We start from the raw sequence: 16,724 nt of genomic DNA on the forward strand, positions 1-16,724 counted from the left end.
TTAACTCAGGAACTTAAAAGCCTGCCAGACTCACTCTGATAGACGGTTGGATTTCATTAAAAAACCATCTCCACCATCCAAAAAAGAGAGGGCCTCTTAATGGAATCAGAAATTGGAAATGAAGAATTGTGTGAATTTTGTTTAATATTTGAGTTGAGATTCAGGTCACTCCTTATTTTCTCCACTGTGTTTTAATAAAACCTGAAAGCTTGTCCATAGATGTGAAGGAAACAATTACTATCTAATATTTTTTTTAATATTTGAGAAATAATAAAATGTGAACATTTCAATTTTAAAATATCAGTGAACAAAAAAAGAAAGCGTTACCCATAACGGAATGCAAACTTAAAGAAGCAGCTGGTTCTTCTTTTATATAGTTAGGTAAATTCCTATTAATATTTTGCACAGACCCAAAATATGAGGGGTAGCAAAAACACTTTCACATGTCCTTCTGTATCTCTTAACAAATAATTTATGGGGCACAGGCAGGTACACTGGGCATTATTTCCATATTTTATAGATGAAAAATTGAGAACTAGAGAGAGCAAGAATCTCACAACTTTGTTAGACGTAAACAAAACAGCACCGTTTCCACCTCTGGTGTAGCATTTTTCAACATTCTTGTGAGTCACATGCACCCTCTTCCAAGCAAGGTAATTTTTAAAATGTATTTTCACTCTTGAGTATTTCAAATGAGCATTTCAGAATAGTACTGATCAAGTCTTCCAACCAATGCTGTTATAACGGGGAAATAACATTTGGATTAAATGAGTTTTTCCACATTAAACAAACAAACAAACAAACAACAAACGTGTGTGGGCATATGTGTGTGTATACACATGAGAGCATGTGAGTCTATCGAAAGGCAGTGCTCAAAATCATAGCTTACGAATATCTTTATCAAAAGTCTAATGTAATTAATATGTAAATTCCTTTGGTGTATCAAGTAAATATTAAGGCATTTCAGATTCCCCTAAAAGGATTTACTGGTTTTTTTTTTATTATATTCATATTTTACCTATAGAAAGTTAAAAATACAGAGTTGAAAAAAAAACATGCATAATCACTGCATTTCATGAAAGCACTTTTTTTGTAACCAATTAACTTTCTAGTAAACAATTAAAAAAAAAAGTTAGTACCGCCACAGGGCATTTACAATGAAGAACAATACTACAGGTACGTAACTGGACACAGCGTGGACATGAGAGATGGCTGAAGTAGAACCTCTTGCGTCCATATCTGTCAAAGATGATAAACAGCTCATTAATAAGGACTGTACCAAAATAAATCATCAGGGCAAAAGTAATGCCTCTGCTATCAAAATCAAATCATACCACGAACCCAACCTAAAACGCTGAGTTATGATTAATCCTCATTTTATTTGTCAGTGTTGCCTATATTAGTTGCCAAGAATATCTCTGAAAGCACCGACGTATTTAAGTTTTTTAAGTAAATGAATCTAGGCTGTGCTCATCTAGTATTATTTAACTTTAATTGAAATTGCAAAAACAACTTAATCACTTTGAAAACAATTATACTCTTTTGAGATAATTCAATGGTTTAATTAAAGAAAGCTTCACTGGATGAGAGTTTAGAAAAATCTGTTGGTTTCTACTTTATTCATTTCTAGATACATTATTAGGCGTGATATAAAACATCATCTTTAAAAAAAGCAGTCAATAAATGCTCCATTTTCCCAGAGATGGCCTTGTCTACACTAGTCTATGCAAGCTCAGCAGACAGCATATGTCAGATGAAAAGGCTACTCTTGACTCAGCAGCCCTAAAATGTGAAAATAGTGGCTGTTTCTGCAAAAGCATAGAACTTACTCCTTTCAACAGTTACACTCTGGCCATATTATAATGTTAACTCTACATCTTGCAGTAATGTATGAATACGAGCATGTCTTTTTTAAAATTTTTTATTGTTTGTTTACTTATTTATTTAGAGAGACACACACAGAGTGAGAGTGGGGGAGGGGCAGAGAGAGAGGGAGACCAAGAACCTGAAGCAGCCTATAGATTCTTATGCTGCAGAACTCAGTTCTGAGATAAACACTTTCTGCTTTCATGGGATAGTTTAATTATTTGCTTTAGTCTAAGTATGGCATTCTTTATGATTTCACATAAAGATAAAATTCTTCCAAGTTTCCATATCCCTCTTTCTCGTTATTTCCTAATGATGTCAGTCATTTTGTTTTCTAAGATTAAAGAGAGAGGTTTTAATCTTATTTCCAAGACTACAGGCTAGGCCACACCCAAGGGAAGGAAACAGGGTACAAGGTTTTTAATGTCACTAAGAACTACAGATTAGGATATGGAGACAAGATGGCTTCTACCATACTTAAATGGAGGTCCCCAAACTCCAGATTTGGAAATTGAAAGAACAAATAAAATTTCTTTTACCACTGTCACTGATAAAATATGTATGCAAGTCTGTTCCCCTTAACTCTAAAAGTGTAATTTCTATAGTAAAATAGGTTTACTTTGGATTTGGAAAAGAAAAGTTAGTGCGAACCTCCTTCGAAATCAGAAACTGAGACTTGTTTTTGAAGTGTCTGTTGGTTTGGTCAGCGGTTTATGACCTTAACAATGTTAGATTTCCCACTTTTCGAAAAATTAAGACTCATCTACAATTTCTAGGAGGCAAACTAAGATCTTAAAACTAGTTTGTGGTTTTAACATTGTCCTTGAGAAATGCTTAAGAAATTGTTTTTTTATAGGCAATCCAAAAGCAAATTTAGGCATTTCTCATAATGAGGAAAAGATTCAAATTAATAAAGTTCTGCTAAATATTTTTTGATGTCTTTTCTTTCTGTTATTAACTTTCTTCATGTTTTGTATCACTCCTGAGAAAGTTTTCTTGCCTTCATCTCTCCTATTCCAAAATCTTCTTAGCATTTAGATGGAGGAGATGGTGGGGGAAAACGGACAGAAGGGCACTGACTGACTCACTCTTGGAGGCTCGTAACACTGGTGTTATCAATAAAGTAAATGTTGACTTTGACCAACTTACTGGTTATTCTTGGGATCCTGATCTGTTCGCTACTGGTTCCATCTCCTCCATCTGTTGTGGCCTTGACTTCAATAATGTAGTCCTCTTTAATGGGCAACAAAAGTTCTGCTGAAGTCTTATTTGTGTTCAGCACTTGTACACTGTTTTGACTGCTAGTCCTATAGAAAACCTGAAACGCATGAACAAATAACTCATTTCTTACATTGCCCACTCTTCCATTTTTCACAGAACTGATTACCCGGATGTTACTTCATTTATATTGTCTTTCTATACTCACCAGAATATAAATTAAATTCATAGCTCTTTCCATGGGTCTTAGACTGGGGGTTAGCACATACTAAAATCATCAAGTCCTCAAAATCCAGGAGGTAAGGAAGACGGAAGTGAACTTCTTCTGTGGAAGAGTTCATCTGGGTTGGGCATTTGTACGGTTGGAGAGATGGGGCAAGCCCCTACTCTATTGATCTTGAAAACCAGACCAACAAATTAGAGCCAACACTTAAAGTTGCTTTTTAAGTAGTATATTGGGGTTCGTCAGAAGTAACAAATTAATTAATATTATGAACAATTTATATTTTATCCCACATCCCTGAATACCCAGAATTACTTCCCTTTTATTTATATTTAAGAAATCAGATATTGGGGGGGGGGGAAGATACCCTTTTCATAAGAAGTTGGTATCTCTATGTCAAAATTAGATTACAGCAACCATATTATCATAGTTAGAAAAACCATTCGAGCCTAGCTTCCCTTGGAAAGTTCTGCCAGGAATAGGAAAAGAAAGCATTGCAAATATCTTACTTTATATCCCGTTACTTCTGATTCATTCTCCATTGCTTTAACTTGTTCCCAATTAAGTAACACTTTCGTGTCTGTAGCATTCCAAACAACATTTCCTGGTGGCTGACTGGGAGCTTGAAATGTAAAATGAGAAATTAAAACAGATTTGACCATGAGTGATATTTTATATAGAACATATAAATGACACTTACAGGAGGCTTACAGAAGTACAGCAAAGTCTCTTTGGTAATATGTAGCATATAGGTGGAATCAGAAAAAAATAAGAGTAGCTAAATATCCTTTTATTTTACTTATTTATTTATTTTTTGTTTTGTTTTTAATGTTTATTTTTGAGAGAGAGAGAGAGAGAGGGAGAATGAGCAGGCAAGGGGGAGAGAGAGAGGGAGACACAGAACCCAAAACAGGCTCCAGGCCCTGAGCTGTCAGCACAGAGCCTGATGCAAGGCTCGAACCCACGAACCGTGAGTTCATGACCTGAGCTGAAGTTGGATGCTTAACCGAATGAGCCACTCAGGCGTTCCTATTTTATTTTCTTATTTTTTTTTAAATGTTTATTTATCTTGAGAGAGAGGCAGAGAGAGTGTGTGTGTGTGTGTGTGCAGCAGGGGAGGGCCAGAGAGAGTGAAGAGAGAGAATCTCAAGCAGTTTCCACCCTTTCAACACAGAGCCTGACGCAGGACTTGAACCCATGAAACATGAGATCATGACGTGAGCCAAGATGAAGAGTCAGACGCTTAACAGGCTGAGTCACCCAGGCACACCACTAAATGTCCTTTTAAAAACACTCTTCAATTAAATTGTGAGATAATTCATTTCATGACATTCATCGTATCTTTTAGGATATATTTCCCTTGTTGCTGTGGGTCCTTTTCTGGAAACATGTTGATGGTGGAGATAAAGAAATTCCTTAACCCACCACGAGAGGGATGCTGCTTGATGCACCAAGAAAGGCAGGCAGTGTGACCATTTTGACATATAGACAGAGGTGAAGAGAAATTGCCAACTGAGTAAAGACACACAAAATGAAGTATGGATGATTTTTAAGCCAGCTTTGTGTGATGACACAGGCAAAATAGGAGGCAATCAAGGATAAGGGCTACTTATATTTATTTCCATGAAGTTAATACCTATTCACGTGAAAAAATGTAGCAGGGAGAATACACGTCACTCTTCGTTTTTCAAGTTTTAAACCAATTTTTGAGAAAAATAAGGCAAGACCCGAAAACATTAATGAGAATTCCCTTAGATAATGAGTGAAATTCCCTGAGGTTTAACACCTTGGATTCATAGCTTAGTTCCCTCTCATGAACTTCAGTTAGTAAACTATGCCGGGCAAAGGGGTTCAACTGCAACACAGACAGAACATTAAAATTCAGTTTCTCATCAAGCACAAAACAAACACAATTTTATCCATGTGGCAACAGCATCACAGTTGCCCAAAGCAGTGCTGAAATACGCCGTACTTGTGGATTTAGCCACACAATGTGATCTGGCTAACTGAATCTGTAATGGGAAAATTATATAAAATATTGGCTATGCAGAGAAATTTCTAAACATCATTGACTCACGCCATGAGGGAAAGACGGCTGAACCTACAGATGGGAAGAGTTCTCCAGATACATTTACGTGACTAATGACACCAAACAAGATTGTATTCCCTGCAGATTCTTTTGCTTATTGTCCGCTCTTGAACACTATTCTACACTGCCTTTTCAATTTGCAATCTGGCATTAGTGACGGCTTCAGGTCAGTTCAGAGAGTTCAAGCTGTATTGCTTTGGTAACAAAAAATATATATAATGGCAGTTGCTTATGGTTGAAATACTAATGACCATGTTCTGTTGTCTCAATTCAAATGATATGAATGCACAATTGTTAGGACCTTTTCTCAAAGTCTGATTTCCTGTGTCCTGATGGTCCTATAAAAGGACAGGTTCATTTGATGCAACTCAGATAACACAGGCAGCATAGTGGTTCTACCAAAAGATGTGTGCCCGGAGATTACAGGAAACTTGAGTAATTTGGATTGAATCATCTATTCCAATACTAGTCTCATAAAAGAAATGACTGCAAGTATAACACTGAGAAATATCTTGTATCAGTGCAAAAATAGATGAGTTGAATGAGTTCAGCCTGAATTGAATACTTCTTAAATACACAGAAAGAAAAAAGAAACAGGAACAGGGGAAAGAAGACAAAATTAAGGTTTGTTCTGGGTCTGATTACCCTTATTCTGAATCACATCAGTTTTTCCTGAGCATCAGATAATCATGTACACTTGCATAACTTTTGCTATTTTTAAAAAGAGGGCTTGACTTAAAAAAAAATCTAATTTAGCCTCATCCCAAACACTAATACTCACACAGTAATTGGCTTAATATCCTTGTTACATTCTTATGGTACCCTCTAAAGTAAATGAAGCATTTTTAAATGTAAAAAAAAATATTTGTGAACCACCCTGAAGTCATCTCTCTTATCACCACTGATAAGAACGACATCATGTGGAGGGGCCCCAGGGTGGCTCATGGGAAAAGAGTTTCAGTTTTGCAAGATGAAAGACTTCTAGAATCCGTTACACAACCACCAATCTTAATGCTACCGAACTATACATTTAAAAATGGGTAAAGGGTCTGTCTGGCTCAGTCCCTTAGGCGTCTGACTGTTGACCTCAGCTCAGGTTTTGATCTTGGGGTTGTGACTTCAAGCCCTGCATTGGACTCCATGCAGGGCGTGAAGCCTACTTTTAAAAAAATGGGCAAGATGGAAATTTCATGTTATGTGTATTTTTACCACAATTAAAAATCAAAAGCAACAACTTGTTAAGAAGTATTATGTGGATTCAAACCAGCTCTGATTAATTCCAAAGTCTATGCCTCCCATATTACATTGTGCTGACTACCTGAGACCGTATTTAGCTCCTGAATGACTAATCACAGGTTTGTAAATGATGTAAAAGTGAATATGAAACAAGAATGTCACAAAATATGCTCAGTGCCCACTTTCACAGGAGAACGTATCATGCTTTTCCTGATTTCTCAGACAAAAGTGGGGCCTCTTTTCATTTCCCTGATCCACTTTCTTCATGATCCTCATCAAAGGTACATTGTACACTTTTTTTACTATTAATCTGTAAGATCTTTGCAAGCAGAGACATTGTCTGGTAAGGTCTCTGACACAGACAAGTCGAAATGGTAGATTGTACTCACTGGCCCAATGCCTTGACAAGGGTAGATATCAAATTCGATATTGTATATGACTGATGTTTTCATGTAAAAAGCAAAAACTCAAGGATTAAGGAGACACTTTTACAGTGTTATCAGAAAATAAGTTTGAAACCATTCCCTTTGCATTCCTAAGGGATGATTCATTCAATGAACATTCTGAATGGAGTAAAGATTCAGAGTAAGTATTAGTGAAATAATTCACTGTGACACCAGCAAGACAACATTTGGCTGGTCACACTTTTCAAATGCAGCATATCAGAATTCAAAATGAATTTTCCATCTACGTGGTTGAAAGTTCTCCAAGCCATCCTAATAAATGCTATATGTCTATAAAGACAAAACTAGGACAGGAAACATCCATTGATCATCAGCCTTGAGACTTGAAATTGAATACGCCCAGTTGTACCGAGGCTAAGGTGATAAGGAACAGAACCCAAAGAAGAAGAAAACAAGAAAAACATCAACAACACTGGTGTATTAATTGAATACTTAAATGATTTATTCAAGAGACATCTATGTGTCAAGGGTTAAGAAAAAAAAAAGGAAGAAGGAGGTGACAACATCTGGAATAGATTTTGAAAGGCAAATATGATTTTTGCATGTAGAGGTGAGAGACGGAAAGGTATCCAGCAGAGGAATAAACACCTGCCAAGACACAAAGGCAGGAAATAGTAAGGTTCAGTGGGGAGCTCAGTTGTAACTGGTTACAAGGTAGTGGGGAAGGGCAGGGACAGACCAGATGCAGTTGAAGACGCAAGCAGGAGCCAGATGCTAACGGGTCTAAGAGACCAAAAGAACTAGGAAAGGAGTTTTTCCATAGGCAATTAGGAAGACATTGATTGAATAAAAGTAGGGAAGTGATACTATCAATTTTGTAGTTTCACAGATCAATGTGGGAATAGAGGGGAAGAAGGAGAATCTTGGCAGGCATTCTGTTGGGAGAATATGGTAGCACTTAGTGTAAGAGAGAATTAAAGGTCTGTTCACACGAAGATGATTGTAGTGGAGTTGGAGGGATGGAACAAATGATGTTTGTGGAGACTCAACAAGTCATGATGGCTGACATCATATGGGTGCTGGCAATAAAAACAAACCTAATTCTGGCTGACAACACAGACCTTGGGGAACAACATCTATACCTGGAATTCCCTTCAGCCACAAATTTAATAACTTTATTGTGTGTTAGGGATCCTTCTGAGTACAGTAGACAAAGAGATTAATATGTTCTCTGACTTCTACCCACAGGGTCTATCAGTGGTTCCCAAGGATCAATATTTCTACCATTAGAGATGATTTTAGATGGATGACATTTTTAATTGGAAATATTTAGATATTTTCACGTAAGCCAAAAAAAAAAAAAAAAAAAAGAACTAACATCCATTTCTTGATTCACAGATATGATTCTCTGGATGAGGCCAACATTGATACATCTGTAATAATCTACTTTACCCACAACACACAGATCATTAAAACTAGGTTCTAAACAATGATAAAGAACAAAGGTTATTATGAAAACACAAATCACTCCGATGTTTTCAGCTGTACACAGATGTGTGGTAAGCATCCCAAAATACACAGTCACAATTCAAACTAACTCTGACCTAAGGGAATACTTACTACAAATAATTCGTCTTAAACTAAGTGATCAAGAAAAGAATATCACTCTACCAATAACAATAACAGATAGTCTGATTAGCTCATTGCAAAACTTATCTTCAGGTATGCATTTTTTTTAAATAAGTTTACTTTTCTTTGCAATTCATTGTGCTCTTTAACTTTAAAACTTTTTCTATTCAAATAATTGTTTTCATTTTATGAAGAAAGTCTTATAGCTACTATCTTGTAATCAAGAGAAATAGTGATTTTCTGTTTATGGTAATGCTATAGTTGCTTTTAAGATAAATATATTTAACTATCAAATTAAATCTATTAGGAAAATAATCATACGGTTTGTTTGCACACATGGGTAAAATCATGCAAATATCATTGAGTGACTAGAGATGGCAAAATGCTGGGAAAATTCTGCACAGGTTGATTTGCTTATTCCATGATCCAGACTTCCCTTCTGCATCTTCATTGCTACTCATAGCTTCCATCCTTACAACATTTAGTTCCCTTGTATGGAGCCTTCAATGCTCTTCTTTTCTATCTTCCTAGGGTCAAACCTCAAGTATGAACGCTTTGCTTCCACAATCTCTATAAAAAGGCTGCCTACTCCTGTGTGCCAAGAGTCATCCTGGCATGACACAGAAAAGATCTACCTAATACTTCAGACAGAAGCCTGGAAGCAATGTGGCCATTCACATGGCACATGTCCTGAACCAGCTTCCTAGCCTAACAGAAGCCACAGTGTCTCACATGTAAAGGAAGAAGAGCTAAGAGAGCAATTGTTCTATGACAACCTACAAGATAGTGAAATTGCTCTAGGACTGTCAAGCTTCAAATCAAAAGCTGCAAACTGAAAATGCATCTGCTAAATCCAGCTTGAAATTTTTTTTTTTTTTTGTCTAACCCATTGCACTTTAATTTTGCTTAGTTGCCAATATTTGAAAGTCAGGAGCTTTCCTATAAGTTCTGGATTTCTGATTGTTAATTGCTTGTGTAATATCAGATCAGAAGGAATGGACCTTAGGAATGGACCTAAGGAAAGACTGTCCCAGCCATCCACCCTTGCTCATTTCTACCTGTCTGGCTACTAAAGGTGTCTGACTTCACATTCTTCTTTTCTTTTATTTTTTTAAAGTTTATTCATTTATTTTGAGAGACACAGAGAAAGCAGGAGTGGGGGAGGGGCAGAGAGGGAGGAAGAGAGAGAATCCCAAGCAGGCTCTGTGGTGTAAGCGTGGAGGCCAATGTGGGGCTTGAACTCATGAAACCATTAGATCATGACCTGAGCAGAAACCAAGAGTCAGAATCTTAACTGACTGAGTCATCCAGGTGCCCATTCCTCTTTTAAAATAAACACTAGGAGGTGCATGGGTGATTGGGATTCTCTCTCATCCTCTCTCTCTCTCTCTGCCCCTCCCCTGCCCACGCTGTCTCTTTCTGTCAAAAAAAAATTTTTTTTAATTAAGAAAAAACAAATACTAGTTTAGGGTGGTTTATATATATTTTAAGGACATTTAATTGGCATATTTAGATAATTAATACATCTTGACTGAATAAAGCTGTACAATGTAACTGGTTAAAAAAATTTTTTTAATGTTTATTTATTTTTGAGAGAGAGGCAGGGTGCAAGCAGGGGAGGGGCAGAGAGAGAGGAAGACCCAGAATCTGAGGCAGGCACCAGGCTCTGAACTGTCAGCACAGAGCCCAACGCGGGGCTCGAACCCATGAACTGTGAGATCATGACCTGAGCCAAAGTCGGATGCTTAACCAACGGAGCCACCCAGGCATCCCATGATGTAAATGTTTAAACTTGTTATTTCTCTAAAGGCTTGAGGTTGTGGATGCTGAGGGAAGGATGAGAAGGAGGAAGGGTGTAGATACTGAAGGAAGATGCAAATATAATTCAGGGATCTCTAGAGATCTCTCAGCTACCTGAGCTATATTCTTAGATCCTCTAGAAACATGTCATTCATGATCCTTAATTTTAGCTGGTAGGGTCGACTGTTTTATTGTTTAAATTTTTTTGAGGTGGTTTAAAATCTTTGTAATTCCTTTGCCTCTTACTTCTCATGGGAAGATTATATTTATCTCACTCTCACGACATTCAGCTTGGCCATGGGGCCTGTGGTTCCCAGGGATGTAGGAAGAGATACTTCCCCTTCTCATTGGCATGTTATAGACATCAGGTTGTGTCATATGACTTCTTTCAACCAATGGAATGCAAGCAAAAGTGAAACGGGCCACTCCCAAGTGGCAGCTTCAAAAGCCATCAAAGAATCTGCTTAGCCATTGTCTTTTCCCTCTGCCATGAGACTAGCATGGCCCACAGAGTGGCTGCTCCTTCAGTCTGGGCGCTGGTGTGAACACAACCTGGATCAGATCAGAATCATACTTGTAGTGGCCATGGACTATGAATAAGAAAGGAACACTTGTAGTTCTAAGCCACTGAGATTTGGAGGTTGGAGACTGTGGCCTGCACTAGCCTAATCTGACTGGTATAGCTATTAATCAGTATTCTAAATAGCTCTGATGCACCACAGTACATTTTTGTAAAGGAATGGAGACATAAAACAGTACATATTAATATAACTTATCGATTAGGACTTCCAATTTTACTTTCCAGATACTATCTTATGCAGAAGCCCAACCCAGAATAGGCTGATTGAGTTCCACATTTTATTAGAACTTGACATGTGGTCTACATTTTTAAATTTTTGCTAAATTATATCTCAACTTTCACATGCTACAGATTTTTCCCCTGTCAGCTCAATTTCTACTGTTGATGGTATGCTAAAATAGAAAAAAGTCATAGGGGCACTTGGGTGTCTCAGTTAAGCTTCTGACTTCAGCTCAGGTCATGATCTCACCATTTGTGAGTTAGAGTGCCACATCGGGCTCTGTGCTGACAGCTCAGAGCCTGGAGCCTGCTTTGGATTCTGTGTCTCCCTTTCTCTCTGCCCCTCCCCTGCTCACACTCACTCTCTCTCTCAAAAATAAATAAACATTACAAAAGATTTTAAAAAATTAAAACATCATAAAAACGAATTTAATTTTGGTAGAAAGGTTGCTATATTTACAGCACAACACTAATTGGCGGGCTGGAAAATTATTTCACTAATTTCAAATGTGACAAAAAAAATATTACGTTGAAGAATTTTATTACTATTGTTCTTTAAGTACCCGTCATGATATCCTCTGTGTATTTGATTAACAGACTCCTCAACATCAGCTTTATAGATTTCACATCGTCCGCATCGTCTTGTCTGCAAGCAAGAGATTACTATAACATTGCTACCGGATGAAACCAGGAATATAAGGCATGTCTACCAATAGGAGAGGGGCTAAATTGTGGCATATTATCACCATGGAATATTATACATACACTAACATACTTATGAAAACTATTAATGACATGGGAAATTGCTATGATATACAGGTAACTAAATATACAGCATACTTCTACTGTATAAAACAAACATTCTATAGAACTTAAGTCTGAAAAGAAAGCCCCACAATATTAATGATGGTATTTCTGAGTAATAAGGTTATGGGTGGTTTTTATTTTCTTCTCTACAATTTTCTTTTTTCCCAAATTTTCAAAAATTAAAATATTTTATATAATAAAAAGTATATTAATTAATATTTATTATTCAACATTATTAACTTTATATAATAATTTTAATATAATTTTATACAGTATTTTCTTATAATAAATATTAATTAATCATAATTATTAATAAATATTTAATATTAATTACAATACTGTCCAGAATTTTCAAAGGTGATATGTCCATAGTGGTGACGGTAAAACTGGCATTCCATATTTTGAACAAATATGGAATGTTAAGAACATATGTTTTCTGTGATTAATTATGCAAGATTAAGTAGATTTCTTAATTTGTTTTTGGCTCCTTGATGATAGTAAGATGAATTAATGACAAGTGGTTGTTCTTACCGAGAGCTAGACACTATACTCTGCAGTTGGAGTTGAGTTGAACTTCAGCATCTGACATTAAACTGCTTCAGCATGTAACATTGTGCAGGAATCAGATCACCAAAAGGTATTTGCTCCAAAGTAATGAGATATATTTTCTTTGGAACCATTAGAATTATTGCAAATAAACAAATGACTTATAATAGGAACGTGACTCAATTTTTAACAATACAACAAAAACATCTACTTCTTAACTCATCTGCAACTCAGGAAAGACTTTTCTTGGGGCCCAACCTGGAATGCCAGGGAAGAATATCTTTCTTTCTTTTACATGACTGGAAATTTCCTCGGTCAAAATATTTTCTTCTTTGGATAATACAAATATTACAATTTGTAAACTGTAAGAAAAACATTTAAACTTTTCTAGAGAATGTGTAAGCAAGTGGAAGATTTCCAAAAAAGTGCCAAAGTTCTTACAAAGTAAAATTTGTAAGATTTACACATTTGGCCAAAGAAATTACTTGATTCTGTATTCGCTGAAATTCTGACTGGAAATCTGAGGAACATGCATTAGTGAACAATGTATTCTATAACTATATCTGATCTGTGGTACATCATACACAGACATGAGTCGTTTACATACATATCCGGGATGTGATATATAGAAAAGTCAACAAATAGGGGTGACTGGGTGGTTCAGTCAGTTAAGCATCCGACTCTTGATTTTGGCTTAGGTCATGATCTCATGGTTTGCGGGACTGAGCCCAGTGTTGGGCTCCACACTGACATCATGGAGCCAGCTTGGGATTCTCTCCTCCCCACCCCCGCTCCCCCCCCCGCCCCTTTGCACATGCACTTGTGTGCGTGTGTGTGTTCTCTCTCTCAAATTAAATAACCTTTAAGAATAAAACCAATTCAACAAATAACATTAAGTCATCTAGAGAGAAATTCCCTTTACTTTTCCCATTAGCTTGAAGAGAAAGTTGGATTTGAGGATACTAGGTCTTTAACCTCCTTTCACTACTAACATCATAAACAAAGAGGAAGCAGGTTTAGAGGCCTGATCAGGGAAGAACATGATCCTAGTATTAAGAATAGAGTGACTTATTTTTTCATTGTATTTACTATTATTACTATTTAACTTATTATTTTGTTAGTAGCTGTTTATGGCAATGACACTAGTTTCCATACTCTGAAAGTTAGTTTCTGCTTTATTTTTAAGTTTATGAAAGCAAAAATTGTATGTTAATTTTTAAGAAAAGTTGTTAGGTGCATATTAGAAGAGGCCCACAAAAATGGCAAAAATTGAGAAGACAGATCACATATAAAATTTGGGAAACTTTGCATGGATATATTTCCTAAGTCATAACGTAGAGTGGATAATTATCTAATTAAATTATATATACAAAAATTCTAGAACTTCCAAATTATGTATTTGAAGCAGGAATATTCATTTTATCAAAAACCTCTGAAATATTCTTACTCATATTCTTTGTGTGTTTGTTTTACTCACATACCTTTTCATTTCCTGAGGACACACTTAATTGGTTTCCATAAATTTAGGTAATTGATTTTAGCTCAACTTACATGGATAAACATTGTATTTAGAAAAGCAAAAACTCAAGTGCAAAATGTTGTACCACTTAATATTATTCTGTTTTCTCAAGTGGACATACACGCATAATCATCACTGAAGGCATAAAAATACAGGTTCCCCTTGTTCCAGGGTGAGGTCTGGGTATGTGATTCAGGCCAGGCCTGTGAAGGTTTTCTATCAACTGGTTGTAACAACTGGTTCTGGGATAGGCCAAGAAGAACCATCCTTAGCTCTGAATGGAATTATCAGGAAGGAGCGGTCTACTTTTCCCAGGGTGTTTCTTTGACAGAAATAAGCCTTGAGGTGCTAACTGCAATACTTCTATCCTGAAAAGGGAACATGGTGAAAATGATTCCACCACTGAACAGAACCAAGAGATGGAGAGTCTTATCTGTTCAACAAATATTATTGGGCACCAACTATGATTACTTTAACAGTGGAGACAGAGCTCTGAGGATAAAGTTATGATCAAAACAGGTGAAATCTGTGCCCTGAAGGACCTTGCCTTCCACTCAAAGCAAGCTGGAGAGACAATAATCAAATAAATAAGGACAAGTTCCAGAATGTGTGGTAGTTGTCAGTGCTCTGCCCAAGAACAAAGCAGGGAAGGAAACAGTGTCAGGAGATGAGGGATGCACTTTTAAATATGGCGGTCAGATGGCACCGAGCTGGTATTTGAGCAAAGATCTGAAAGAGATGACAGAGTAAGCCATTTGGATGCCTGGAGAAGGAGGCTTCTGGGCAGAGGGAACAGCAAATGCACAGGCTCTGAAGTGAAAGTACAATGAGTGAGGAAGAAAATAGAAAATGAGTCAGAGGAGGATTTGGAGGATGAATCATATAAAGCTTTGTTGAGCATTATAAGGATTTAGTACTTATCTGAAGTGAGATGAAAGGGGACAGCCTGAGCATCACCGTGGCCTTAGGGAGGCAAGGGTGGAAACAGGCTGAGCAGTAAGGGGTCACTGCCCTGATCCCTGTGAGGATCTGCAGCTTGTGAAAGCAATATGATGTGGTGGATGCTTGCACAAGTCCGATTCTGAATCAGTTGTTGGGGTTGAGAGAAAGAGAAGAGTTGAGGCCTATTCCAAGATTTTTGGCCTGAGCAACTGAAACACTGGGATTTAATTCACTGAGATAGAGAATACTGTAGAAAGGAAATGTCTTAAATGGAGTGGATGGAGCAGTCAAGAATTTAGTTTTAGGAATATTCAGTTTGAGGTCTTACTAGATGATTCTTGAGGACGCTGTTTGAGTGCTGAATCCATCCATACTGAAAGCCAGGATTACCACTTGACTTTTTAGTTATACAAAGCAGAATATTTGCCCTACAAATTCTTTTGTGCAATCTCTGAACATAAAATTCTCAGTCTGTTTCCTTTTAGAAGCCAAGAAATTTCATCATTTACATGCCATCTGCAATTTTTCTTCATCAGTGCCTTTAGACACAAGATGTTCTTAAGAGTTAGCTCTCCTTGGGTTGCAAGTAACCATCTTAGATTACTTAAAGAGGCTAATTACCTTCAAAATGCTTCCAAAAAACACCAAGTATTTGGATATCAAAAATTAAGTGTTTAATGGAAGCTACAGTATTTAACTTGAGAATCCTTGTATTATTTTACATTAATCAAAAATAATCACACAAGATCCGTACTGCTATAAAGTCTTGCATATTGCATTCCATGATTACAAGTATATGAAACTTGCACATTTTAAGCAAGATGGTAAAAGACTACCGTAAGTGTTTTGAATTCACAATGCTCAGTCAAGAGGAAGTATATTTGATTTATAATAGTACTTCAGGCTGGCCTGCTTCTTTAGATGCCATTCCTCCAATTAGCTACCCACTCAATATTTAATGAGTGGTTCCTAGCGCCATGCTGGGTACTGGGGCTGGATGAACAAGACACAGAAGGATTCTTTCCCCATAAAGTTTACAATCCAGAGGGGAAAACAGGTAGCAAGAAAGGAATCAAAGATGTTATGCTAGTTCTTTATGCCTGAAGCATGATGATAATGCTCTTCAGAGAGATAATCACAAAAACCTTACCAAAATTCTTAAATAGGATTTGAAGCTAAATCCACGTCAAAGGTTAGGATGGCTATTAAGAGCTCCCAGTAACAGTAATAACACCGGCTTTAAAGGATTCTGTTTTACTTGCATTTTTGTACCTTTAAAGAAAAGTTATTAAAATAAAATTGAAAAATTAACACATGCTATTTATATCCAAACTTAGAATAATTAAGGATTTCAATTATCTCTAAGCATTTCCCACCCAATATAGGAAATTTTCCCCTAATAACACTTACAGATCAACACGCACACTCCCATTCAATTGCAGCAATAGGGATGCATCACGTTCAGAGGGATTTCATTCAATTGTTGGGATTTCCGTCAGACTAAAAGCTCTGTGAACAAAGGAGTCCAGTCTATCTTTGATCACCTTACCCACTTCCGAAGCGTGGAGTAAAATCCCAGTAAATACTGGTGTTAAACGGGACGTGGATATCCTAATTATATGGTTGAAAGAGAGGATATCACGCTG

The 16,724-nt window shown here is 36.8% G+C and overlaps 1 protein-coding gene across 2 annotated transcripts in view; it reads right to left on the bottom strand.

Annotated features, from left to right (window-relative positions):
* Positions 1 to 275: 275 nt before the first annotated feature.
* CNTN3 (contactin 3) overlaps positions 276 to 16,724 on the bottom strand; it is a 258,886-nt gene continuing 242,437 nt past the window's right edge. For both annotated transcript variants that reach the window (XM_032592339.1, XM_032592338.1), the window contains 3 exons: positions 3,817 to 3,929; positions 3,016 to 3,184; positions 276 to 1,239 (listed from right to left, as the gene is read on the bottom strand). In XM_032592339.1, the coding sequence (XP_032448230.1) occupies positions 1,133 to 1,239; positions 3,016 to 3,184; positions 3,817 to 3,929 (389 nt within the window). In that variant the 3' untranslated portion in view covers positions 276 to 1,132. The remainder of the gene's footprint in view (positions 1,240 to 3,015; positions 3,185 to 3,816; positions 3,930 to 16,724) is intronic.

This window comes from Lynx canadensis, chromosome A2, assembly GCF_007474595.2.
Source record: "Lynx canadensis isolate LIC74 chromosome A2, mLynCan4.pri.v2, whole genome shotgun sequence".
Classification (NCBI taxonomy): domain Eukaryota; kingdom Metazoa; phylum Chordata; class Mammalia; order Carnivora; family Felidae; genus Lynx; species Lynx canadensis.